This window comes from Loxodonta africana, chromosome 11 (genome assembly GCF_030014295.1).
Source record: "Loxodonta africana isolate mLoxAfr1 chromosome 11, mLoxAfr1.hap2, whole genome shotgun sequence".
Lineage (NCBI taxonomy): Eukaryota > Metazoa > Chordata > Mammalia > Proboscidea > Elephantidae > Loxodonta > Loxodonta africana.
In genome coordinates, this window is record NC_087352.1 from 3,023,756 (window position 1) to 3,050,769 (window position 27,014).

The 27,014-nt window shown below is 51.3% G+C and overlaps 1 protein-coding gene across 6 annotated transcripts in view; it reads left to right on the forward strand.

The window, feature by feature from the left end:
* The window catches only part of SIPA1L3 (signal induced proliferation associated 1 like 3), a 291,228-nt gene that overhangs the window by 186,474 nt on the left and 77,740 nt on the right, over window positions 1-27,014 (forward strand). For 5 of the 6 annotated variants that reach the window (XM_064293577.1, XM_064293578.1, XM_064293576.1 and 2 more), the window contains 6 exons: window positions 385-573; window positions 1,433-1,607; window positions 4,666-4,769; window positions 8,386-8,543; window positions 14,386-14,962; window positions 23,232-23,506. In XM_064293577.1, the coding sequence (XP_064149647.1) occupies window positions 385-573; window positions 1,433-1,607; window positions 4,666-4,769; window positions 8,386-8,543; window positions 14,386-14,962; window positions 23,232-23,506 (1,478 nt within the window). The remainder of the gene's footprint in view (window positions 1-384; window positions 574-1,432; window positions 1,608-4,665; window positions 4,770-8,385; window positions 8,544-14,385; window positions 14,963-23,231; window positions 23,507-27,014) is intronic. The other variant, XM_064293579.1, reaches the window with a different exon arrangement.

Sequence of the window (27,014 nt, forward strand, 5' to 3'; positions counted from 1 at the left end):
TCTCCCTCACCAGCACGTCAGCTCCGTGAGGGCAGGAGTCTTTCGTCTTACTCACTGCACGTGGATCAGAGCTGGCACACAGAAGGAGCGGACGAAGGAAGGAATGTGCCAGGCGTGTTGTGTCTCTGGCAGCGTTCAGTCCTTCCAACACCCCTTTGGGGTTATGATAACTGTCACTGTGTCCACTTCACAAAAGAGGAAGCTGAGGCTCAGAGATATAAAGCCACTTGGACACATAGCCAGGAGGTAGCAAGTTCAAGTCCTGGCTCAGACCCAGGACTTTCTGAGCCCAGCGCCCAAGCTTCTAACCATCACGCACATCTCTTTGGAAACCCTTCCTGGGTCCTTAGAGCCCCCTCACCTTCCCTTCTCTGCTTTGAGCAGCTCATCACCCTGCGGGGCTCCATCCTGGAGGATGCCACACCCACAGCCACGAAGCATGGGACAGGGCGGGGCCTCCCCCTGAAGGACGCCCTGGAGTACGTCATCCCAGAACTCAACATCCACTGCCTGCGACTGGCTCTCAACACCCCCAAGGTGACAGAGCAGCTGCTGAAGCTGGACGAGCAGGGGGTGAGCCAGGGGCTTGTGGGGGGCGAGGGACCACTGGGGCCACGGCCCGCAACCCCGCTCCCAGACCTCTTTCCCTTGGTCGCTTTGGTTTTTGCTTTTGCGTTTGCTTGTTTGTTTTGCAAGAAACAAACCTACTTAAGCTAGTTTCAGCAAACAGAGGGATCTATAACCAAATTCTAGAGATGCCAAGGGCAAGAGTGAACTTGGGTCTTGGGAGGGAAATGGCTGGGGTGAGAAGGCCATCGGGATCACCATCCCTGGGTCTTTCACCTCTGCTTCCTTTTTCCCTCTCGCTACACATTGGTGCCTTCTGTTTCTCGGCCCCGTGATAGACCATGCCTCCGCCATGGTCCTAGAGTCGCTAGGCTGTCGCGATGTAGAGCCCAGCGAGCTGACTCTCCATCCTGGAAGAGCGTCTGGTCAGCCCACCCTCAAGTCAGGTTTCTGTCTGTGCTCCAGTCCCCTTGACCAGGAGAATTGGCAATACGTAAAGCAAATGTGGCTACCGGGGACGCACTCCCTAAAAAAATGTTGACTGTGGGCCCTGAACTTCTAGAGTTCCCTTGTGCAGAATCTCAGCCAGCCCCAGTCCACCCGCTATGGGAACCTGGCCAACGGAGGCCCTTTCACTGAGAATGGCATCACTAGCTGTCTTCCCTGGGGAGAACAAGAGCGGGCGGCACGGGGACAACTGGACAGGCCCTACCATCCTTTTTCTTTCCCCTCCGGCTCTGGCCCTTCATTTCCATGCGACCCCACCAGCGGCTCCTAGGGTGCAGCGCCTTAGAAAGCCCTTTTGTTTACTCCCGGTCACATCTCCGCCTGGCCTGTCTTCTCACAGCCGTCCTTGCTCCCACAGCTCTGCCGGAAGCACAAGGTGGGTGTGCTCTACTGCAGGGCAGGCCAGAGCTCCGAGGAGGAGATGTACAACAACGAGGAGGCGGGCCCAGCCTTCGAGGAGTTCCTCTCCCTGATCGGCGAGAAGGTCTGCCTGAAGGGCTTCACCAAGTACGCGGCCCAGCTGGACGTGAAGAGTAAGTGGCGGTGGCACCCCCTCAGGGGAAGCCAGTTAGGTGACAGCTTGCCGCCTCTGCCCACCCACCTACCCAATGGACAGGAGTTAGAAGGCCTGGGATAGTGAGGTGAGGAACGCGGGGCGGCGGTGCTGGAGGACCCTGTCGGTGGGGGTACAGACGGCCCAGGCGCTGTGGAAGACAGTAAGGCACGTTCTAGTCACGTTTGAGGGTGCACCTGCTCCGTGTCTCACAGTGGCACTCCTAGACATGTACTCTGAGCTCCTGCACTCGTGCACCGGGTGTCCTGAGTGTTCACACCAGGGGTCCCGAGTGTTCGCACCAGGGGTCCCGAGTGTTCGCACCAGTGGAAGGCTGCAGTGCCCTGTGCACACTGTCAGAATCACAGTTCTGTCACAGCAGCGGAGAGCAGCACAGCAGTGACAACAAACCACACTGCATCCACCAGCCTGGATGAGGGCCATGTGGCATGCTGAGCACAGAGCCCAGGCCTCAGACGAGCACACTCTGAATGATGGCCTTTGTACAAGGTGGCTTTACAGAGTAAACTCCAGCAGTGTGTTGTGTGGGAATTTGTTCTTCTCTGTGAAGCGCTTGGAAAGCCAAGCAATGACAGACACAATGTTTAGGACGGTGGTTACCTCTTGGAGGAGAAGGGAAGATAGACCTGGAAACCATATTCACACGAGCGTGGGTGGTGGTTGGTACAGAGGTCTTGTTAGATCATTCTCTGGGCAAGCAGATGATGTTTAGGGTCCAAACGTTCCCTAATAAGGAGCTTTTGTGAGGGATGGTGGGTGACGTGCCGAACCAGTATCACAGCTTTCTGGGTGGGGCGCAGACTGCTCGTTTTCCTTGAGGGATGGGCTGTTGTTGGGTTAGTTGCTTGGGCTGGGTGTCGGAAAGCCCCAGAATGGAGCCCTTGCTGTCAGTCACTTACTCTTCACCTTACCTCGTCAAGCCTCAGTTTCCCTATTTGGAAGATGAAGGCTTAGGTGATGGCATGGCTGAGCCACAGGAAGCCCTTAGCAAGTGTGAGCGTGGCCACTGTGGTTGTTACTGGTGATGGTATTTAAGGATTCAGCTAAAGGAGCAGAAGAAGGAAGAGGAGAGTTAGTACCTCCCTTTTCAAGCAGCTATCTCCTCCTGAGGCCCAACTTCTCTGTCCCCAAAATGAAGGTAATATTCTCGCCCCCTTGCTGGGTTGCTGTGAGGGTTGGACGGCCAGCGCAGTGAGTGCCTCACACAGAATTAGCCCTCAAACAAATGTTGGCTGTGGTGGCTGGTGTGACTCCTGTGGGAAGGGGCTTTGCTCAAAGGACCAATGGGAGCAGTTTCCCCACCTAGTAGACAGGGGTGCCCCCGGCTTTAGTAACCACCTGGCTGTCAGCTGGCTTCAGGCTTGGCTCTGTTACCGGCTGACCCGGGGCTTCAGTGTCCCCATCTGTCACAGCTCCTCCCCTAGGATGTGAACCGCACAAGGACAGGGCCTTCCCTGTCTGCTTCACCACTTTCCCCAACACCTCTAACAGTTAAATAGAGCCGGGAGACATGAACACGAAAGGACCAAGGAGTGGGGTTCCAGGGCTCAGTGAGACCCCCTGGTGTGGGGTACAGCATGGCTTGTGGGTTCTTGCATTCAGGACAGCCCTCCTGGCTGTCCTCCCCGGCAAGGCCCTCTGCTGGACCCAGTACTGCAGGGGCACAGGGTGGCTTCAGGCTCTGCCCCACACAGCTCTCCGGCCCCTGGCCACAGGTGAGACGGCCAGTTATGTTCAGTGTCAGGAAGGAGCAGTTCAAAATGATACGAGCACATGTGGGGAACCTGACCCCGTGTGGGGCAGGAAGGTTCCCTTGTGACATGTGGCCTCAGAGGGCTGAGTTGGAATAAAATCGGCAAAGAGAGGACGCAGGAAAAGCATTCCCGGCAATGGGCATAGCACTCCCAAAGGCTTTGAGGTCCAGAGGCTGTTGTTGTGGAGCTGGTGTGGAAGATGAGGCTAGGGCAGCCGGCAGGGACCCCTCTGTGCAGGGCTCTTAGGGCTAAAGGTTAGGGATGGGCCTGTTTCCTATAAGGAATGAGAAACCCTTCCGAGGCAGTGTTGAGTAACGTTAAGAAAACAGACTGAGCTAAATGGCCTGGGTTCCGTTTCACGTACCACCACTCACAGAGGCGTGAACTTGGGCAGGTCACTCCATCTCTGTACCTCAGTTTCCCCCTCAGAAACATGGGGTGGATAATAGGAGGGTGCCTCTCTGTGGCACAGCGCTCTCTCTCATTAGAGATAACCACTGTCCTGACTTGTGTGGTAATCATTTCTTTGCTTTTCTTTGTAGTTTTGCCACCTGTATGTTGCTGCATCCCTCGACAGTGTAATTTGCTTTGCCTGCTTCTGAATGTAATGTGAATGAAGTCAGAACCCTGGTGGCACAGTGGTTAAGAGCTGGGCTGCTAACCCAAAGGTCGGCAGTTCGAATCCACCAAACGCTCCTTGGAAACTTATGGGGCGGTTCTACTCTGTCCCGTAAGGAATTGTACAGTATGTGCTCTTTTATGTCTGGCGTTTTTCACTCGGCATTATCAAGTTGTGAGGTTCCGTCATAGTGTAGCTATAACTCATTTCTTTTCGTGGCTGTATATTTTTCCACGGTATTTTTGATTGACATTTGAAGATTCTTGTACCCGTATCCTGGGGCACATGTGCTAGGATCCTAGGAGAGGAAGTGCTGGGTCATTGATTGAGCCTGTCATCAGCTTTAACAGATATTGCTAAAAGTTTTCCCAGGTGGTTGTACCAATTTGCACACCTCACCAGCCACCTGAGGAGTTTCAGTTGCTCCACATCCTCGCCAACCCTTGATACTATCAGATTTTTTAATTTTTACCAGGCTGGTAAGTATGTGATGTAAGGTTTCTTTTTTTAATCTGAATTTATTTAATTTTAAAAAGTGGGCTTAAGCAAAAACCTCAAGTTAAAGATGAGCACATATGGCATGTGGGATATAGCAGAAACCCAGCGGTTTGGGAACGCGGCGCTAAGTGGTGTTTCTGTTTCAGCTGACTCCACGGGAACCCACTCCCTCTACACGACGTACCAGGACTACGAGATCATGTTCCACGTCTCCACCCTGCTTCCATATACCCCCAACAACAGGCAGCAGGTCAGTAGGGCCAGGGTAGGGGCCCAAAACAACGCACAAGTGAGTCCCAAGGTGCTCTGCCTCACGTGGCTGTTGGGTGGCTGCCTCCTGGCCTTGGCTCTCCTGGCACCGTCCTGTGGACCAGATGGAGGCACCTGGCCTTGCAGACCCCTTGGCACTTGGTCACTTCACCTGGGGATTACAGACTAGGCCTGGTGAGGTTTGATGTCTGTTTGGTGCCAGTTTTTCTTGCCATTCCTGGCCACGTCGCTAGCCTCCAGCTACCTCAACTCCCCTGAGGGCCTCTTGAGTCATCAGGGGTCCTGTGAGAAAGAAGAATGGATCAGTCAGCGTTATTTTGAGTCATCAGGGATCCTATGAGAAAGAAAAATGGATCAGTCAACATTCTCTTGAGTCATCAGGGGTCCTGTGAGAAAGAATTGCAAATGAAAGAGACTCAAATCAAGTTAGCATAAGCAAAAAATGGAATTTACTGGGTTATGTAAGTCTGAAGTGCTGAGACGGGGCTGGCTTTAGGTATGGCTGCCTCCAGGGCCTCAGACAAGGTTTGAAATCCTCTCCGTTTCTCAGCTCTGTTTTTCTTTGCGCTGGCTTCATTCAGAGGTCTACCCAAGTAGTGGCAGAGACACCCCCCGAGCAGCCCGAGACTCACATCCCACCGCCTTAGCCACCCCAGGAGAAAGAACCATTTCTTCCCAGATGTTCCAGAAGCAGCTTCAGGGGTGGATCTTATTGGATCATTTATGTGCCAGCTCCTGAGCCAATCCCTGGGCCTGGATGAGCACGTGATCACCCCTGTAGTGAGCAATTGACCTTGAAACCTAGGCAGAGATCAGGGAGATGCTTTCCCCAAGGGGGACCCAAGTGTGCTTACCAACAGAGGGAGTGTGAGTGCTGGGTGGACAAAACCAGCACACACCCTCTGCCAAGAGGCTGCCAGTGCATCCGTGTCTTCTCCTGTACACCCCATGCGGATGGGGCCCCAGGAGCCATTCTTCCTCATTACTAACAGAAACCCTGTAAGTTGTTGACAGTTTAGGAAGTGTATATTTTTCCAGTTGGTGCAGATGACATTGTAGATTTTGTTGGTCAAAAACAGTCAAATATCACCACTGTTATAAGAACTCAAGAAAAGATTTAAACACAGAAGAAAACATTCTTTGATGGTTATGAGGGTGGGGGGGGGGAGTCATGAACTAGATGGTAGACAAGAATTAGTTTAGGTAAAGGGAAGTCAACACACAGTACAGGAGAAGTCAGCGCAATTGGGCTAAACCAAAAGCTAGGAAGTTTCCTGAACACAACCAAACACTTTAAAGGACAGAGTAGCAGGGGCGGGGATCTAGGGACCATGGTTTCAGGGAACATCTAGGTCAATTGGCATAAGAAAATTTATTAAGAAAATGTTCTGTATCCCACTTTGGTCAGGGGCATCTGGGGTCTTAAAACCTTGAGAGCAGCCCTTAAGATACATCAATTGGTCCCAACCCACCTGGAGCAAAGGAGAATGAAGAACACCAAAAACACAAGGAAAATAGTAGCCTAAGAGACAAAAGGACCACATAAACCAGAGACTCCATCAGCCTGAGACCAGAAGAACTAGATGGTGCCCGGCTACCACCAATGACTGCCCTTGGTAGAGAATACAACAGACAGTCCCTGACAGAACAGAAGAAAAGTGTGGAACAGAATTCAAAGTCACATAAAAAGACCAGACTTAATGGTCTGACTGAGACTGGAAGAACCCCCGAAGCCATGGCCCTGGATGCTGTGTTAACCCAGAACTAAAACCATTCCCAACGACCACTCTTCAGGCAAAGATTAGACTATAAAACAAAATAATACTCTTGAAGAGTGTGCTTCTTAGGTAAGCGGATTCACGGGACCAAATGGGCGGCTCTTATCCAGAGGCAGAATGAGAAGGCAGGAAGGGACAGGAGCTGGTTCGATGGACACGGGAAACCCGGGGTGGAAAAGGGGAGTGTGCTGTCACATTATAGGGCTTGTAGCTAGGGTTACATAACAATATGTGTATGAATTTTTGTGTGAGAGTTGAACTGTAAACTTTTACCTAAAGTACAATTTTTAAAAAAGGATCAAATATCAATAATTTTATAAGGTTAATAACCTAATAGCATGCTGTTAAGAGGGTGGGTCTCAGAGTTAGACCTGAGTTTGAGTTCTTTGCCACTTCCTAGCTGTGTGATCTCAGGTTAGTGGTTTTACCTCTCTGAGCCTCGGGTCCCTCCTCTGTCAGGTGGGCAGAATGATGTTGCCCGTGTCTTCGGGTTGTTGAGAAAGGTCCATGTGCTTGTGCATGAAACCAGAGCATGAAGCAGGGCCCAGCACATAGTAGGTCCACAGGGAGCAGCCCCTATGCCTGGGTATTTGGAAGGGTGATGGAGAAAAGCATGGGTTCTGGAACCAGGCAGAAGTGGGTGAGAACCCTGGTTCTTTGCTACCACAACTGTGTGACCTAGGGTAAATCATTTAGCCTCTCTGAGCCTACGTTCTCTCATCTGTTAAAGGGAGTGAGGGTGAGTTAACACCTCATCAGGTTGTCATGAAGTTAAGATGGATGTAAGATGTGGATGTGAAATGCCTGGTACACGGTCTGCCCCAGTAAATCAGCACTTAATCTAGAATTTCCGATTAATCCAATTTAAAATACAGTCAAAAAACTAGCAACCCAGTAGTCTGAGTTGTGCTGATAAATGTGTTCAGGTTTTACGTGCAGCCACCTCATCGCATGCTACCAATGTGAATTACATCATAGTTATGTGAGGACTAAACTTGTGTAAGTAAGAACAGTGTAATTTCAGCAAATAAGCAAAAGCACTGTGACTGCATCGCCTGTGAAGATGGTGGTCCTCCCCAGAGACTGACGGGCAGAGCAGGAGGGGGAAGGGCAGAGGGGAGGGAGGGCAGGGTGCCCTTATGGCCACCCTGCAGCTGCAGCTGACCCAGCAGCTCAGGGTCCTGCCGGCGGTCTCTGGTCTGGCCACCGTTGTTCATGATTGTGGCTTTGGGCAAGTTGAGGACCACTGGCCCATGCTGTCATTCAGTCAACGTTTATTGAGCACTTCACAGTGGTTACGAGCTCAGCTGCTAACCAAAATGTTGGCAGTTCGAATCCACCAGCTGCTCATTGGAAATCCTATGGGGCAGGTTCTATTCTGTCCTGTAGGGTCGCTGTGAGTCAGAATCGACTTGGCGGCAGTGGGTTTGGATTTTTTGGGTTACTGTGTACCAGGCACTGTATCACTGGAGAAAGTAGTGGGCAGTGAACAAAACAGACAAAAACCCTGTTCTTGTCTGTCCCCACTTCAGTGACAGACAAGAAAGAAGAGGAGGAAAGGCCATTTATGCGTACATGTGTTGATATGTCTTTAGTTCATGGGAAAAGGGGGGAGTGGTCGCTGGGAGGACAACCAGCAGGGTCTGCCACTGATGGAAATAGCCGTTAACAGGAGACAGTATTTTTAGCAACATGTTCTCGGTGAGCAGAGCTGCCCTTTCTGGCCCTGCCCTGAGTACACCGTGTCCTCTGCAGCCCTCATCCCGCTCCAGCCGCCTCTGATGCCATCCTCTTTCCCCGTCTGTTCTCCCTTCACAGCTCCTGAGGAAGAGGCACATAGGGAACGACATCGTGACCATCATCTTCCAGGAGCCTGGGGCACTGCCCTTCACCCCCAAGAATATCCGCTCGCACTTTCAGCACGTCTTCATCATCGTCCGAGTCCACAACCCCTGCACTGAGAGCGTCTCCTACAGGTGCGCACTGCTTGAGGCTGTCCCGCTGGGACCGGCAGGCACCCCCACCCCATGCACACACAGGGCAGCCCCAAAAAGGTAGTTCCCAGCGTCCAGGTGACATGCTAAGTGAGAACGGACAGCCGGGCGGGCAGCTTCTCTGTCTGTTGTCTATGCTTCAGCAGGGGACTGTGTCCACACGTTCCCAGCCTTCCAAGAGAGTGGTTCTCAGCCAGAAGGGGCACGTCTCCCTTATCTGGACAAGGAAGTTATCAGGGATTTATATCCGCCTGAAATCGTTTGGTTGCCAAGTGACAGAAAATCCACCTGAGTCAGGTGTAAGAAGTGTGAGTATCTCTTGGCTTACAGAAATGACAAGCCTGGGCATAGATGGACCTGCTCAGCTTTCCTCTGTGTACATGGCTTCACTTTCTGGAGCTCTGAGCTTAACACCCTGCCAGCTGCAAACCCAGCAAAAAGAGCTTTCCTTCCCCCAGAGCTGCATCTAAAGCCCCAGCACTGAGGCGCCTTGACCTGACCCCAATCACAGCCCCATCCCAGAGCCAGGCCGAAGGCAACTGACCACCTGGCCTGGGAGGCAGAGGAGTGGTTTCCCAAAGGAGAACCAGAAAATAGAGGGATGGAGACAGGGCCAGCAAAGCCCACGGTGGTCCCTGTCGGGAGGTAGCATCAACGGGCTTTAGTTCACAAGTTAACAAGTAACTCAGGCCTCACATCCACCATGTCCTCTGAGCAACAGCTCTCACCAAGGGCGGGGGCGGCCGGCAAAGGACAAAGGGAGAGCTGTGGGTATGGCGCGGGAGGATAGAGCTGTGGTCCCTCAAAGCCATCCTGTTAACTCCTCATTTTCCCAGAGCAGCACGTCAGACTCCAGGGAGTGAGCTTGGGTGTGTCGTTTTCTGGTTTTTTTTAATTGATTTTTTTTTTTTTTAATGATTTGAAGTTCAGACAACCAAAAAAAGAAAAATCCTCTGCCATCAAGTCGATTCCGACTCATAGCAACCCTAAAGAACAGAGTAGAACTGCCCCATAGGGTTTCCAAGGAGCAGCTGATGGATTTGAACTGCTGACCTTTCAGTTAGCAGCCAGATGCTTAACCACTGCACCCCCAGGGCTCCCATTCAGACAATACTAGAGAGTTTAAAGGTGCGTTGTTCCTTGGCTGCCGAAAGGCAACCTTGGTGGGGAAGGTGGTGATGTGTACACGCACACACAAACACACGTACACACACAGACGTGCACACACACACTCCAAGCAGAATAGGAGACAGCCTTCCCGTAGCGCACTGGAGGAGGTTTGGTCCCTTCTGCCCTTCCCCCGCGCTGGGTCCTCTCTGACCTGAGTTCTCACAGCAGCCTCGTGGCCACCCACCCTCCCCTCTCGTCCCTTCCCATCGGCCTCTGCTCAGCCTCCAGGATCGTTTCTTTTCCTGATGCACAAAACCTTTCTTGTTTTTTCACAGTTCAATTTAAGATATTTTTATTATGCAAAATTGTAAACACTCTGAAAAGGACAGAAAATAATACAACAGACACCCATGTGCCTACCACCGAGATTTAACAGATGTTAACATTTTGCCATATCTGCTTCCACTCTCTCTTTTTTTTTTTTTTAAAGAAAGAAAACGTTAGAGATCCACCCTCATCCTCCAGCCCCACCTCCCCCCGGCTGGCTTCCGCCCCCTCCTTACCCACAGGCAGCCACCCTCTGGGCAAACCTCACTCTCTCTCCCCTGCTGGGAGCCCTTCCTGGAGCTCCAGGCCCCAGCAGCCTAGCCTGACCTCCTGACCCTGGGCCCCTTGTAACCCCGCCCCCAAGTGAGTTCCTGATTGTCCTTCAAGACTGAACTCAGACGCACCTCTGACTTCCTGCAGGGGGTGACCACCCCTCCCACGTGGCGACGTAGCCTCCCTCGAAGGGGACCCCACATCACGTTCACCTCTGTATGTCTAACAGCGCAGCGTCTGGCACGTACCCGCTGCCGTCGGTTCCGACTCACAGCGACCACGTGGGACAGTAGAGTTGCCCAGGCTGAAATCTTCGTGGAAGCAGAGTGCCACATCTTCTTCCCAGGAAGCGGACAGCGGTTCCGACTGCCAGACTTTTAATTAGCAGCAAGCGCTCAACCACCGCGCCACCAGGGTTCCCTCACTTGCCACACGGTGCCGACTGGACAGGGCCCTGGTGCCGCGGTGGTTAGAAGCCCGGCTGCCAATCAAAGGCCGGCAGTGTGAACCCACCAGCCGCTCCTTGGAAACTGTGGGGCGGTTCTGCTCTGTTCCGCAGGGCGGCTGTGAGCTGGAATCAGCGCGACAGCACTGAGTGTGAGATGCCCGGCCCAGGCGTAGCGGGCACTGAGCAGTAAGCAGATGTTTTAGGGACGCCTACGGAGCCGCACCGACCGGGGGCCTCAGGGTCAGTTCTGAGTAGCACACCAGTGTCCCCGCAGCCCGTGGCGTGCTAAAACCCATCTCTGCTGCTGGGGAAGCAAGGGACCAGCTGCTCTGATTGTCCACAACCCTTCCGCAGTTAGCAATTTCATGATTCTTAAAATCATGAATCAGGATTGTGGGAAGAGCCAGAACCTGTCACTACAAGCAGCCAAATGCTGAATGAAGAAGCTGCAAAGCTATTCACGTTTGAAACCACAATCTGAACGCCCACGTGTTAACTGGAGGTGAGGGACTGGTGAGGTCTGCGCATTCGGCTTTGCCACGGAAGGATTCCTGCCTGGTTTGTGTGGTCCTGGGAGAGCCTCCCCACCAGGAAATGCCCTTTTCTCTCAAACCTGCACACACTGTGTGCTGATAGAAGCTGTTTCTTCCTGCTCTGCTCAGTTCTTAATGATTCTTTAGTTAATATGGAGCCCTACTGGTACAGTGGTTAACAGCTCAGCTGCTAACCAAAAAGTTTGGCAGTTCAAATCCACCAGCCGCTCCTTGGAAACTCTATGAGGCAGTTCTGCTCTGTCCTAAGGTTTGCTATGAGTTGGAATTGACTGGACAGCAATGGGTTTAGGTTTTTTTTGCTTAATCAGTATTGAGCACCTGCGCCGGGGAATCAGGAAGCCCAGGGCGGTACCTGCCTAGGTGGTGCTCCTGGAACATGGAGCAGGGTCACTGGACAAGGAACAGTGGAGATGGGGAGCGAGGAGTCTGGCCTGATGACCTGGGAGCCCCCTTGCTGCTCTCCTGTGCGTGCTCCGGCCTCTCCAGGCTGTTGTTCCAGGGCAGCCCCCATGATCTTTGCAGATTGCCCGCCTGCTTGGCTGACACCTCCAGCCATCAGGAACCTAGCAAGGAATTGATGGTTCCTCAGGGACTTAGTGGGAGGGAGTTATTGAGCAAACTGTTACCCAAGGTGTGGGCAGGTTAGGGGAACCAGTAAGTGAAGGTGAGGCACCTAGGGGCTAGCAGCAGCAGGGAGCTGTTACCCATCCCTAAGCTTGATGGGGCAGGGGCTGGGGGAGCAGGTCCTGGCAGCAGGTGAGAGCTGTGGCCCCAGGAGCTGGACTGTGAGTAAAGAACCACAGCCCCAGTAGGGAGGGAGCGAAAGGAAGCAAATAGCCCAACCCCTCCCTTCTCCTGCCTCCCATCTTCTGCCAGGGCCTCTTGTTGACCAAACTGAGCTGGAAGCCGAGGGGACAGGAGCCCAGTGACAGAATCCCTGAAGATCAGCTTCCAGAGTACCAAGCAGAGCAGACAATGGTGGGGTGGCTGTGGAGGGGCACACAGTGGACAGCTGGCTTGAACCATGGGCTAGTTCTCTGTCCTTAGCATAACATGGAAACTGCTAACACACCGTCAAGACCCCAGGTGGTCTGGGCCCTGGCATCCTTACCAACCTCCGCCCCCTCACTGTGCTTAGCTCCCTGGGCTCTGGCCTCCTTGTGCGTGCCCGTTCCTAGCCCCTGCCTGGAGCTCCCTCTGGGCCCTACTCCTCCCGCATAGCTCAGCCTAATTGTCACCTCCTCAGAGAAGCCCTCCTGGCTTCCTCGAATCCAGACCGGGTCCTTCTGTTGTTTGTGGTGACACAGCCTGTTCACTTTCTTTGTGTTTATACAGTAATCTGTGCGTTTGTTTAGTACGTCTCTCTTCCTGGACTGGAAGCTCTGGGAGGGCAGGGCTTGGTGTATGCCCAGTTCTCAAGAGAACGGGCGTCCAGGAGCTGCTTGTCATACAAGGGTGAACGTTGCACTCTCTCCCTTGTCAAAGTGTGTACGTAGGGGAGCCAGCAAAACCCGCGCAAGCATTACAGTGCATTTGGGTTTCACGGGATATTTTTCGATCAAGAATAAAACATCATCCTCCAGTAGAGAGAGAAACAGTAGGTCTCTCTTTACACTGTACTCACACAGGTGGGGGTTTGGGTAGAGCAGGAATATGGTGTACTTCAAGAAACCCTTGGTAAATTTACCGCTCAGTCATTTACATCAACTCATCTGGTTTTCAGTTGTGGTTATGTTAACAACGTAACTCACAGTGTTTCCGCAGAGCCTTTAAGCTTCTCTCCACAAGGGTCACCTTCCCCTGGCCACGGTGAGTGCTCTGCAGATGCCTTAGGCTTTCTGCTGCTTTCAGACATTGTCTGCCCTACAGCCACTGAGTCTCAGCTCCATTTGGTCATTAGAATGTCAAATCCAAGATAGTAATGAAATCTCCAAGCTTGATTCATCAGCCAGTCCTCTCCTCACTCCTGTCTCGGGACTGTCCCACCTGGAAGCCTGCGGTGGACGAGGGGGCGCGTGGACCCTCTCTGTTTCTCCACCACGCACTTCTTCTCCCAGCCTTGCTTGCTGCCAGTTGCTGACACATCCAGGGCCGGCACATAGAGAGGAAGAGTGGAAAGGAAGCAGGGATGTGTCACTTGGACCGTGGCTGTCTGTGTTCTGTGGGCTTTTGAGGGACTCCCTGCCCAGCCCCAGATCTCACAGGCAGGAGGAGACCCCAGCCAACCCCTGCTGTGAGGGCCACCTAGGAGATCCCTACTGGGGAGGAAGAGAGGGGAGAGGATGGGACTTGCCATTCAGCTTTCTCCGCAGATTTCCACCCGACAAGACCCTCCCTCTGTCTGTGGTTTGCCTAGTGGGTGAGAAGGCTCACATGGGTGAGGGGAGCAGGCTTTAGATCCTTTCCTTTCTACGTTTTTACTCAGTTGCTGTCTGATTTCCATCATGTTGGCATCTTGGTTAAAACTGAAGCAGGAAGCATCCCTAGACTCTAACTTCCTGTAATAATGAATTTTTAAAACAATCTTGGTTGAAATGGTTAACGGTGTTACACAAGTATTCAAGACAGCTAAATCACGTAAATGTTCCCCATCAGTGGGGCATCCCTACAACAGCGCTACGTAACAAACCGTCCTAAAACTCAGTGGCTCCCGGACGTGCTCGTTTCTGGCTCACCCCTCTGTAGGTCAGCTAGGGGCGGGCTGGGCTGAGCTGCAGACCACAGGTCGGGCCAGCCTGCTCCATGCGACTCTCATCCTTCTGGGCCCAGTATGTGCCAACAGAGGTGGACAGAAGGAATGAATTTTTGCCACTCTACAGTTTAATCTGCCACACAGTCTGTATGTTTCAAAAAGAAGAGCTAAAGTTGAGCAATGCTGGGAGAATGGCTTGGATATCATTGTGTGTTCCACTACCTGCTGTGTAGGAGGTAAAAATAGATGCGCCCTAAAACTTACTGACGTTTCAAATCGAGTTAGCTGGTAGCTTACTAACTGGACACAGACAGGCTTCCATTCTCAGAAAGGAAACTCCTATTTCTGGTCATGTATTTTCTGTCTGAAGAGAGTCAAATGCTTTTCTTTCTGCCATCTAAATGATTTCTCCCTCCTCAGTATGGCTGTGACCCGATCCAAAGATGCCCCTCCTTTCGGCCCCCCCATCCCCAGTGGAACCACATTCCGCAAATCCGATGTCTTCAGAGACTTCTTGCTGGCCAAGGTGATCAACGCTGAGAACGCCGCGCACAAATCTGACAAGTTTCACACCATGGCCACCAGGACCCGCCAGGAGTACCTCAAGGACCTGGCTGAGAACTGTGTCTCCAACACGCCCATCGATTCCTCTGGCAAGTTCAACCTCATCTCCCTGACCTCCAAGAAGAAGGAGAAAACAAAAGCACGGGCAGGCGCTGAGCAGCACAGTGCTGGAGCCATTGCCTGGAGGGTGGCAGCTCAGGACTACGCCCAGGGGGTGGCAATCGACTGCATTTTGGGAATTTCAAACGAGTTTGTGGTGCTCCTGGACCTACGCACCAAGGAGGTGGTGTTTAATTGCTACTGCGGGGATGTCATCGGCTGGACCCCAGATTCCACAACGCTCAAAATCTTCTACGGGCGAGGGGACCACATCTTCCTCCAGGCCACAGAGGGCTCTGAGGATGACATAAAGGAAATCGTCCAGAGGCTGAAGGTAAGGGAGGGGGCTTGGCAACGGCGTCTCGGTTCATATGGTTTGGCGGAGGCCTTGGGAACCACTGAAATACCTCCACTAGCCTGGTCAGTTGGGCTAAAACACTATTCGGCCCCAAGAGAATCAGAATTGTCACTTACACACTGTGGGGCTGGTGGGCCCTGCATCCTGGATTCCTCCCGGGGAAGGTTTGGGTCAGGGATCCGAGGCTCTCCGTGTCTTCACCTGGGAAGGATAGAAGATACTAACTCTAGATAGTGACAGAAAGTCTAAGTTTAAACTTACGTTAAAAAGGTGAGGAGGCTGGATAAACAAGATGCGGCACATACATCCAATGGAATATTATTCAGTCTTAAAGAGAAACAGAGTTCTGATACATGCTACCACCTGGATGAACTTTGAAAACATTTTGCTAAATGGAATAAACCAGACACAAATGGACAAATATTTTATGATTCCATACATGCAGAATATCTACGATAGGAAAATGTATAGAGATAAAAGTGAACTAGTGATTATCAGGGGCTGGGAGTTAAAAAAAATAATAATAAGAGGAATTAAAATAGAATGAAAAGCTTCCAGACCAGTAAAGAATAGGGCATAGTTAGGTGGAGGAATAAGTATAAGCATGATAAAAGTAAAAAAAAACATCAAATTAGATGGCAGGAGTAAGTTCCACGTTAGTAATTACAACAAATGTGAATGGCTTAACTTCCCCTGTTGAAGATAAAGACTCACAGTTTGGATAAAGTGCTGGTGGACAGTTTGGGCTCAGACTTTTGGCCAGACCAAGGGTGGCAGATTGGTTTCAAGACAGATGGCAACGCAGCTGGTAATGGCTGCCTGAAGCTTGGGACTGAGAAGTACTCCGGTCCTATCTGAGCTCCACAAAAAAGAATGCTATGGTCAGTGGTCAACCCTGCAGTAAATTTAGCAGAGTGGCGTATCACGTGCAAGCTGAATACAGAGGCAGTGTAACATGGTAGCTAAGGCCACAGGTTCCAGAGTCAGAAGGCCTGGCTTCAGCTCCCAGCTCTGCCACTTACCAACTGTGTGAGCTTGAGCAAGTTACTTAACCTCTGCGTGACTCAGTTTTCCCATCTAAACAATGGGAACAATAATCATCCTACCTCCTTGTGCCTGTTTTGAGGATTGGGTGAGTTTTGTTGCCCCATCAAGCTTGCCTGACTTGGTGGGCTGAGACCTCCAGGGGCCGCCATAGCTGGTGGCTGTCCTTGACTGTTCTGGGTCTTCGCACTTTTCATTAAAGCTCAGGTTGGATTGGTAAAGCACTGCCTTCAGTTTCCCTGACTCTAAGATTCATGCCCAGCTTCAGGTAACAACAATAGCTAGTGTTTAGATTGCCCGCTAAGATGTGAAGCCTGGGAAGCAGGACCATCATCTCTTTCGCTCACTTGGTTCTTCATATGCCTACATCAGGCCTGGCACATAGTAAGTGTTCGGTAGATGCTAGTTAGCTGGTTGGTTGATTGAACAAGTTTATGGAACCCTTTTTCTGTGCTAAACCTTTTACATCATAATCTCCGTCCTCACACCCACCCCACCAAGTGTAAAATAATAAGGTACTGTTTTATTCCCATTTGACCAATGAGGAAATTGAGGCTCAGAGAGGTGGGATTACTCACTTAGGGTTACACAGCCAGTAGGTGGCAGAACCAAGGTCTGAATCTAGGTTTTTCTGGTTCCAAAGCCTATTTGTGCCCAAACTGGAGACTGGTATCTAACTGCTTACTCAGTGTCTATCCTCAAGTAGCTAACAAAAATTTTTAAAAAACCAAACCTGTTGCCATCAAGTCGATTCCGACCCACAGCGACCCTATAGGACAGAGTAGAACTGCCCCATAGGGTTTCTAAGGAGCGGACCGTGCCACCAGGACTAACAGGCCCTGTGACTTAACAAGGCCAAGAGCAGACGCCTGTTCCTCCCCAACCCTCCCAGAGCTTCCTCATCTAAGTAGAGGACAGCTCCGTCATGCATTTCATCTGTTAGGTCAAAAGCCTCAGCACCGTCGTAGGCTCCCTCCCCTCCCACACTCACGCCCAGTCTGTTGGCCAGCCCTGCCCACGCCGCCTTCAGTAGGTGGATTCCAGCTGCTTCTCCCGGTAGGGGCCGAGCCCCTTGTCTCCTCCAGATGGTTGCAGCAGCCTCTGCCTTGCCTGCAGTCTTGCTTCCATGGTCTGTTCTCCACCTGGCAGTCAGGGATCTCATCACATCACTGCTCTGCTTAAAACCCTCGGCTCACCGTAGGGAGAAGCCAAGCCCTACACTGCCCCAAGTCCCTGCATGACTTGCTCCCTGATGACCGATGACCGCTTTCACCTCATCTGCCCGCACTCACTCGGCTCAATGCTGTCTGCACGTGCTCGGTGGGCTTCCCACCTCGGGGCCTCTTTATTTCCTGTGCTCTCTTTCTGGCGTGCCCATCCCCCAGGGCCTTCCCTCTGCCCCTATAGGCCTTCGGTCAAATGGCAGTGAGGCCTCACTGTCTAAAATTGCAACAGCCCCCTCCCCCCCGCCCCATGGCCCCTGAGCATATTCCACCCACTTCTCCTCCCTTACTGCTTCCAAACATGCATTTCTGTATCTGTCTACTGCAGCGCCCTCAGCACCTCGCCAGCGTCCAGCGTGCAGTGGACACTCGGTGAACATTTATTGGATGAGGGGACACATGCCTGCTGTACTGCAGTGATGACCAGTGAACATTTATGGAGGGCTAACAGTATCAGGGAGACCCAGTGGCGCAGTGGTTAAGAACTCAGCTGCTAACCAAAAGGTTGGCAGTTCAAATCCACCAGTCACTCCTTGGAAGCCCTATGGGACAGTTGTATTCTGTCCTGTAGGGTCGCTGTGAGTCAGAATTGAGTTGACGACGTTGAGCTTGGTTTTTTGATTTGGGACTGTGTCAACCCTACTTGGCACTCTGTGTGGCTTTGCATTTCATCCTCACAGAAACTCCATGGGGAGGTGTCATTATCATCCCCACTGCCCAGATGAGGAAACTGAGGCCCAGAGAGGTGAAGTGACTTCCCGGGGCCCAAAGTTAGTTAAGTGATCTGGTTCTTCTAAAATACAAGGCAGTGCTATTGGTGTTTTCAGGTGCCATCAAGTCAGTTCCAACTTATAGCAACCCTGTGTACAACAGAACGAAACACCGCCCTGTCCTGTGCCATCCTCACAGCCATTGCTGTGTTTGAGCCCATTGTTATAGCCACCGTGTAAGTCCATCTTGTTGAAGGTCTTCCTCTTTTTCACTGACCCTCTCCTTTACCAAGCATGATGTCCTTCTCCAGGGACTGGTCCCTCCTAATAACATGCCCAAAGTATGTGAGATGAAGTCTCGCCATCCTTGCTTCTAAGGAGCGTTCTGGTTGTACTTCTTCCAAGACAGACTTGTTCATTCTTCTGGCAGTCCTTGGTATATTCAATATTCTTCGTCATCACCATAATTGAAAGTCATCAATTCTTCTTTGGTCTTCTTTATTCTCTGTCCAGCTTTCACATGTGTATGAGATAATTGGAGATACCGTGGCTTGGTTCAGGCACATCTTAGTCCTTAAAGCGACATTTTTGCTTTTCAACACTTTGGCAGCAGGTTTGGCCAACACAATACATCATTTTTTGACTGCTGCTTCCACGGGCATTGGTTGTGGATCATGGTAAAATGAAATTGTTGACAACTTCAACCTTTTCTCCCTTTATCATGACCTTGTTTATTGGTCCAGTTGTGAGGATTTTTGTTTCCTTTATGTTGACATGTAATCCATACTGAAGGCTGTCATCTTTGACCTTCGTCAGTAAGTGCTTCAAGTCCTCTTCGCTTTAAGCAAGCAAGGCTGTGTTACCTGCATATGCAGGTTGTTAGTCTTTCTCCAGTCCTGATGCTGCATCCTTGTATAGGTATGGTGAAAGGATACAACCCTGACGCACAACTTCCCCGATTTTAAACCACTCAGTATCCCCTTGTTCTGTCTGAATGACTGCCTCTTGGTCTATGTACAGGCTCCTCGTGAGCACAGTTAAGTGTTCTCGAATTCCCATTCTTCGAAATGTTATCCATAATTTGTTATGATCCGCACAGTCAAATGCCTTTGTATAGTCAGTAAAAAACAGGTAAACACATCTTTCTGGTGTTCTCTGCTTTCAGCCAGGATCCATCTGACATCAGCAATGGTATTCCTAATTCCATGCCCTCTTCTGAATTTGGCTTGACTTTCTGGCAGCTCCCTGTCAATGTACTGCTGCAACTGTTTTTGAATTTAGAAAAATTTTACTTGCGTGTGATATTAAAGATATTATTTGATAATTTCCGTGTTCTGTTGGATCACCTTTCTTTGGAATGGGCACAAATTTGAATCTCTTCCGGTCGGTTGGCCAGGTAGCTGTCTTCCAAGTTTCTTGGCATAGATGAGTGAGCACTTCCAGCATTGCATCTGTTTGTTGAAACATCTGAACTGATATTCCATCAACCCCTGGAGCTTTGTTTTTCCCCAGTGCGTTCAGTACAGCTTGGACTTCTTTCAGTACCATCAGTTCTTGATCATATGCTACCTCTTGAAATGGTTGAACATCAACCAGTTCTTTTTGGTATAGTGACTCTGTGTATTCCTTCCATCTTCTTTTGATGTTTCCTGCGTTGTTCAGTATTTTGCCCATAGAATCTTTCAATATTGGAGCTCCAGGCTTGAATTATTTTTTCAGTTCTTTCAGATTGAGAAATGGCTGAGCGTGTTCTTCTCTTGTGGTTTTCTAACTCGAGGTTTTTGCACATTTCATTATAACACTTTACTTTGTCTTTTCAAGCCGTCCTTTGAAATCTTCTGTTCAGCTCTTTTGCTTCACCATTTCTTCCATTTGCTTTAGCTGCTGTACATTCAGGAGCAAGCTTCAGAGTCTCCTCTGACATCCGTTTTGGCCTTTTCTTTCTTTTCTGTCTTCTTAACAACCTCTTGCTTTCTTCAAGTATGATTTCCTTGATGTCATCCTACAGTTTGTCTGGTTTGCAGTCGTGAGTGTGCAGTGCATCAAATCTGTTCTTGAGGTGGTCTCTAAATTCAGGTGGGATATACTCAAGGTCATATTTTGGCTCTTGTGGACTCATTTTAATTTTCTTCAGCTTCACCTTGAATTTGCATATGAGCTACCTCCCAAGATTGCAGTACCAGCTTGGTTTCTCAAGTAGTGGCTGTGCCAGGCAGAGTGCCAGGTTCATGCTTTGCCCACATCCTCTCTGCCAGTCTATCCCATGCCATCCCAGGGCCTTCTGTTGGTGTGGTACTTTCGAAGCGTGTTTCCACAAGCCCCCTACACAGTCTCAACGCACCAAAACTCACTGAAGAACCAGCCGGCCAGGAACTAATGACATAAGCCATCTCCTGTAAAAGGGACAAGCCCATCTTAAGCCACTCATGACAATCCCTCTTCTCTTTGAAGTCCTCGGTGTGAGAATTCCATACCCTCCCCTGGCAGAGCTGGGATGCCGACCCAGACGGTCTGACCCCACCACCCCAGCCACCCTAAACAAACCCATCGCTTCTCTCTGAAGTCCTCAGTGTGAGAATTCTATATCCTCCCCTGCAGAGCCGGGATGCTGACCCAGGCAGTCTGACCCCACCACCCCAGCCACCCTAAACAAACCCATTGCTTCATTTGTTAATATGACAGGTTTTACAGTGTTCCTTTCTTGGGCCGGCAGTGCCATGCTGGGGCATAGTAGGGTCCTTGGTGGGCCCAGGCCCTGCCCTCGAGGGGGCACCCATCTGAAACAGGTATTGAACAAGGAATTGCGAGTGCAGAGAGGTTAAAATGGGAGTGTCGGGGATCCCAGGAGAACCTGTCACAGGGACAGGTTGCCTACAACCCCCAAATGTATTTTTAAAGGTGTGTTTTTTTCATTAGTTGCCAAAGCTTATCGCGCAGAGGATTTCATGTGAATCTGCTACAGGGGACCCTCATTTGCAGACAGCAGCAGTCCACTAAAGCAGGGTGAGCGGTGCCCCCTTAGATGGGGCACAGGTGCACCACTTGGGGGGTGCTGCTGTGTTACATGGCAGGGGCATCACTGCAGGATCAAGTCCAGAGCTGTGCATCACCTTCAGTGTTTGGTCCCAAAAGGTACCCCGCATGCCGTGTGTCCTTTCTGGAACCTTGTAGAAATCAGGAGTGCTTCTCCTCTCTGGCTGCAGCGGCTTTACTTCTTTACAGAAGCAGAGGGAAGGAAGCGAGCCACAAAGGGCACACGTACGTGATCCCATTTATGCGCGGTGTCCAGAACACGCAAAGCCATAGGGACAGGAAGCAGACGGTGGTTGCCAGGGCCTGGGGGAGGAGGGAAGGAGAAATGACTGCCTGATGGGCACGGGATCTCCTTTTGGGGTGATGAGAATGTTCTGAAACTAGATAGTGGTGATGGTTGTACAATGTTGTGACTGTGCCACTGGACTGTACACTTTAAAATGGTAGAATTTGTGTTGTGTCAGTTTTACCATAATTTGAAAAAAACAAAAACACAGGGATCTGAAAGGTCAGGACTCAGAGAGAGAGCAACCGGCGGGTTCCTCTCCTGTCTCTGTTCTCTATCCAAAACACTCCAAAGCAGCTGTAGTAGGTAGCTACAGACTGAGCTGCTAAAATGGACTGAAAAATCCAATGGCTGAAATAAGATGGGAGTTAATTTTTCTTTGGCATTCCCAGGTAGCATACCTGATTAAGCCCTGAGTACTAACTGAAGGGTTGGCAGTTCAAACCCCCCCAGAAGGGCCTCGGAAGAAAGGCCTGGCAGTCTGCCTCCATGGGGTACAGCCTTGGAAACCCTGTGCAGCGGTTCTGTCTGCGCACCTGGGTTTGCCATGACAGCAGCTGGTTGGGTCTGGTTTGGGGGCTTATCTGCTTTTAATCAGCGCTGGTCAAGGCAGGCAGGGACAGCTCAGGAATCGTGGTTCCCTCCATGTTTCTGCTCCTCCGTCCCCTCCTTTTCCTCAGGTAATTGTGCTTATCTGTGTCACTCCCCTGTCCACATTCTTGCCTACGGGGAGGGGAAAAGAGTGAGTGTGGAGCAATTTTAAGAATGGGATGTGGAAGTTCTGTTACCTCCGCTCATATCCCATCAGCCAACACCTAGTCAGATGTCGGCACCCAGCTGCTGGGGAAGCCGAGGAATGTGGTCCCTAACTGTGTGGCCACGTGCCCCTCAGAACCCTGTTTTAGGACGGGGGCCTTATTACTAAAAGGAAGAAGGGGAGAACGGAGAACGGAAGATAGGAGATTTGTGTACATGTTTCGGGCGTGTGTAAATGTGTGCCTGTATAGTCTGATGTGTGAGACAGGACTTGATGTAACTTGCTTAATATCCATAGCTTGTTACTTTAACCTTTTTATCCCTCAAGAAAAGAGATGCCACTGATAGCGTCCTGAGGGACACGAGGTTGTTCAGCGGGTCTTCATATCTTATGGTAATACATAATACATCATGTCCCACAAATGAAGGTAGTGGTAATTGGCCCGGCATGGTCTGGTCAGCTCCATGTTGGAGGAAGGGCTGAGGAGGAGATGGGAAGGGGCTCATGCCTCTGAGAACGGTGCCCTGAAGTAAAAGAATATGGCTGCAGCCCCCAGGCTAGAAACGAGACCAGTGTTGCTGGCCTGTTGCTTCTTCCTCTTACTTTGGTTAGTTATTGAGTCAGTCAGGAGATAGCGTCAGTGGCCCAGAACAACAGAGCTTTATTCCTTGCTCACTACATGCCCATTCAGGGTTCAGCCTGGAGCTTCACTTTGCATTGTCTGAACTCTGGGATACCACATGACCAAATAACCACTATCTGGAGTATTGCCGGTCACCATGGCAGAGGAAAAGGGCAATTAAAAGCCCCAGTCCAGATGACACACTGATTCCGCTCACAACTCATGGCCTAAAGCAAGTCCCACAGCCCCAGCCAACCACAAGGGGGCCCAAAGGTACAGCCCCACACCTGGCGGGAAGGAAGGAGGCAGGGATGTTGGAGAACACAACCTGTGGCTGCCTGGTCTCTAAGGCGTGAGGCCTGTAGTTGCACAGCCGTGTTTACTCTTTGGAAATAGGAATGTGGGCTGGGAATCGGCAGGCCTTCACCCTCCTGCTCATCAGGCACCACCTGGGAGGGCAGGTGAGCATCGGCCGGGGCTTTGTCCTCTGCTGGGGGACTCTGACCAGGGCCTTCCAGAAGATCTGACCTAGAACAGCCTCTGAAGCCAGGTCCTGCCTCTTGCCTGCAGGTGATGACCAACGGCTGGGAGACAGTGGACATGACGCTGCGGCGGAATGGGCTCGGGCAGCTGGGCTTCCACGTGAAGTACGACGGGACCGTGGCCGAGGTGGAGGACTATGGGTTTGCCTGGCAGGCCGGCCTCCGGCAAGGCAGCCGGCTGGTGGAGATCTGCAAGGTGGCCGTGGTCACACTCACCCACGACCAGATGATCGACCTGCTGCGCACCTCTGTCACCGTGAAGGTGGTCATCATCCCGCCTTTCGACGACGGCACGCCCCGGAGGTAAGGGCACCCTCCCTGCCAGGCAGGAACTGTGGAGGTTGGCAGCTCCCAGCATGCTGGCCTGAGGCCTCAGAGACACTGTCACGTGAGGCCAGGGTAGAGGGAGAGAGGAGCCATTTCTCGGCAGGGACAGTGACGATGGGCCGGGGGTGGGAGCGAACCTCTGAGAGCTTGTTGTGTCAGTTACTGGTTTAAGCTCTTCATGTGTGTATTGTCCCGAGAGCCCCATGAGGTGGGTGTCCTCTTGTTTGCTTTCTAGATGAAGCACATAGAGCACGCTCACTTCACCCATTCGCTCAGCACACATTAAGTCCCTACTGTTTGCAAGCTCCATTCAGAGTGCTGGGGGCACAACAATGAACAAAGTAAAAAGTTCCTGCTGTCTGGGGTTTGTGCCCTAGAGGGGGCGGGGACCATGAATATGGAGAAGCAGAATATAGCTCCAGGCCTGATGAGTTCTAAGAAGGGTAAAGAGGAGGGCTGGGGCTGGATGGGGGGCGCTGCTGTCCCCGTGGCCAAAGAAGAGCGTATGGGCTTCTGGGCCCGTGGCCTCTAGACAGGGACTGGCCAGGGCGGAGCCGCAGGGAGCCAGTATGGCCAGAGCCAAGTGACAGTGCGAGAGGTGGGAGAAAAGGACAGAGGCGGTTTGTGTGGGGCTGCGTGAACCACCGTGAGGAGCTTATGTTTTATTGTAAGAGCAGCGGGAAGCCGGTGGAAGGTCGGATTCTTCGGTTTGGTTTCGCTTCTTTAATAGAAAGTTTCAAACATAATGAAAGGATATTGAACCCCCAGTTTCAACACTCACCAGTACGTGGCCACTGTTTGGTTTTGTGTTTTAATCATTACCACCACTGCCTTGGATTATCTGAAGCAGTTCCAGAACTTGGAATGTATTGTTGCACAGTAAAGACCTTTTTTTATTTTTTAAACTATAACTGAAAGGGACCAAAAAATTTTAGGCGTAAACAATGATTTTATGACATGAACTATCCGACCTGTGTTTAACTTCTCCTTACTCTTCTTTTTTCCTTGCAATTTATTTTGGGAAAACAGTCAGGTCCCTTGTCCTTTAGGGTTCTCACTTTTGAGTTTGGTGGATTATATCCCCATGACGTCCTTTAGGAGCCCTGGTGGTACAGAAGTTAAGAGCTCAGCTGCTCACCGAAAGGTTGGCGGTTCAAATCCATCAGCCGTTCCTTGGAAACCCTACGGGACAGTTCTGCTCTTTCCTGTCGGGTCACTATGAGTCAGAATTGACAGCAACAGGGTTGGTTTTTGTTTTCTGTTTTGTTTTTATGTCCTTTAACCTGTTCCCCTAGCATGTGTGTTTCTCATAAACTGGTAATTCAGCATAGAAGCTTGACCAGAGTCCTAGTCCGCGTCCATCAGGAGGTGCCGCGTGTCTGGTTGTCCTCTGAGCGATGCGGAGGGCAGTGAGAGTGCAGACGATGACAGCCTGACCCATCACTGGGAAGTTCCTCCTCAGCTTTTCACCTCACGGTTTGCGTGGCCATTTGTGATTATCGCCTAGATCCATTATTTCATTACGGGTCACAGAGCGGTGGTGGTCTCAGTCTTTCTCTCATCCCTTCTGCGTTTATTGGCTGGAGTTCTTTTAAAAAGAACTTTCCTTCCTAACTGTTTGGTTAGCCTGAGATATCATTTGTACAGGGAAGGCAAGGTAAATGCAGTTTTCAAGTAGTGAGTTGATACCCTAGTGACTTCCAGAGATGACCAATGCGAGAAAGAGAGCGTGTGTGTGTGTGTGTGTGTTGTGTGTGTGTTGTTTGTGTTGTGTGTGTTGTGTGTCATTACATTCCAAGCCCAGGGAACCCAACCGCACAGAGGACAGTAAAGGCCTTAACCTCCTTGGAGCTAAGGAGCCAGTCAGGGGAGACAAACAAATAAGCCAACAACAAATAAGATTACTTCAGATAGCACACACCGGAGGCAATAGAGCATAGTGGGGAAGTCAGGCTCTGTGGTGAGATTGCGGAGGTTCAAGTCCCAGTTCTTCCCCTTATTGACTGTGCCCTGACGAAGTGGCTTTACCACTTGTGCCTCAGTTTCTTCATCTGTAAAACGGGGGAAACAGTAGACCCTTTCTTCAAAGGTGGTTGTGAGGCTGAAGAGGTAAGACTTGCAAATCACATAATTAGTGCGGGGCTTATAGGGACACTTTAGAAATGTTAGCTATTAGACAGTGGGTGTGAGGAAAATGAAGGACATGACCTGACGTTGGACAAGGTGGTCAGGGAAGGCCAGAGCAGGAGCCGAAAGAGCGCCTTATAGGTAGAGAGCAGCCATCATAAAGGCTCTGAGGTGAGAATGAAGGCCCTAAACCTAGCCATGGACCAGAAAGGGGGTCTGTGTGGCTGGAGCAGAGGGAGCCAAAGGGAAGGTATGAGACGAGGTGACGTTGAGTGACAGCGAGGCCAGACGTCACTGACCTTGCAACAGAGCTGGTGTGACCCCCATTTTACAGATGAGAAAACTGAGGCCCAGAACAGACAAGCCCCTTGTGCAGAGAGCTGTACAGTCAGTAAGTGGCAGATCAAAACTCAGATCCAGGTTTACCCAGCTCCACTGTATCCTGCTGCTGTGGGCACGTGAGCTGTGCTTGCTTCATCCCCACCTTCCTGAGTCCTGTTTGCCCTGGGCTTGGCGGCAGTTCTGAGTAGACCTGACGCTGAAGCCCCCACCCACCTCTCCAGGTCCTTCCACCTCGGGGCTCTAGTGAAGCCCCAGGCGTTACCTTCTCCAGCCCCTCCTTTGCCTCCTCCACTCCTGCCCAAGCCAAGGCCCAGCCACGCCCACCCAGGTCTCTGCAGGGGCAAGTCCAGCAGTAGGTAACCCAGAGGCAAGATCCCAGCACTTGGCTCCCAAGGCCAGGACACAGCCTGTTCTGCCTTGCTCGCACACACGCTCACACTCACATGTGCGATGGCCTGTTGGTGACACTGCGAACCTTGAGCAGTGTGAGAGAGGCCAGGAAGGTGTCCCCAGCCGCACAGGTAGGGACCAGCTAAAGCAAAAGGAAAAGTCTGCCGCTCCCTGCTCCAGCTTAGGAAGCCAAGGCTGAGGAGGGTGTGACCAGAGGGATGAGTTTCGCTGGTGTTTTGGAGCAAGTAGATCATCCTGTTCTGCTTACAAGGCCATTTACAAGGCGGGCTGCCAAAACAGCACATCTTGTTGGCTGGGGTGGGGGAAGGAGAGGGGTGGGTAATGGGCTTTTGTTATTCTTCAAATGGCAGCTCCCTGAGCTGCCCTCATTTGCAGAGCTGATGACTCCACACTCTGGGCTCCCTCCAGCCTCTCCCTGCAGCCCTGGCCACCTGGCTCAGATGTCACAATAAGCTCTGAGGTGACACACATGGGGGGGCAGGGGTGCTGTCTCCCCAGGATCCAGCTCTTGGCGACCTGCATTCTGACTGCGTGGCCTTGCCTTGCCTTGCCCAACACTGAGTGGAGCACCAGAGCATCACCCCCGCCCCGGCCTCTGGGCCAC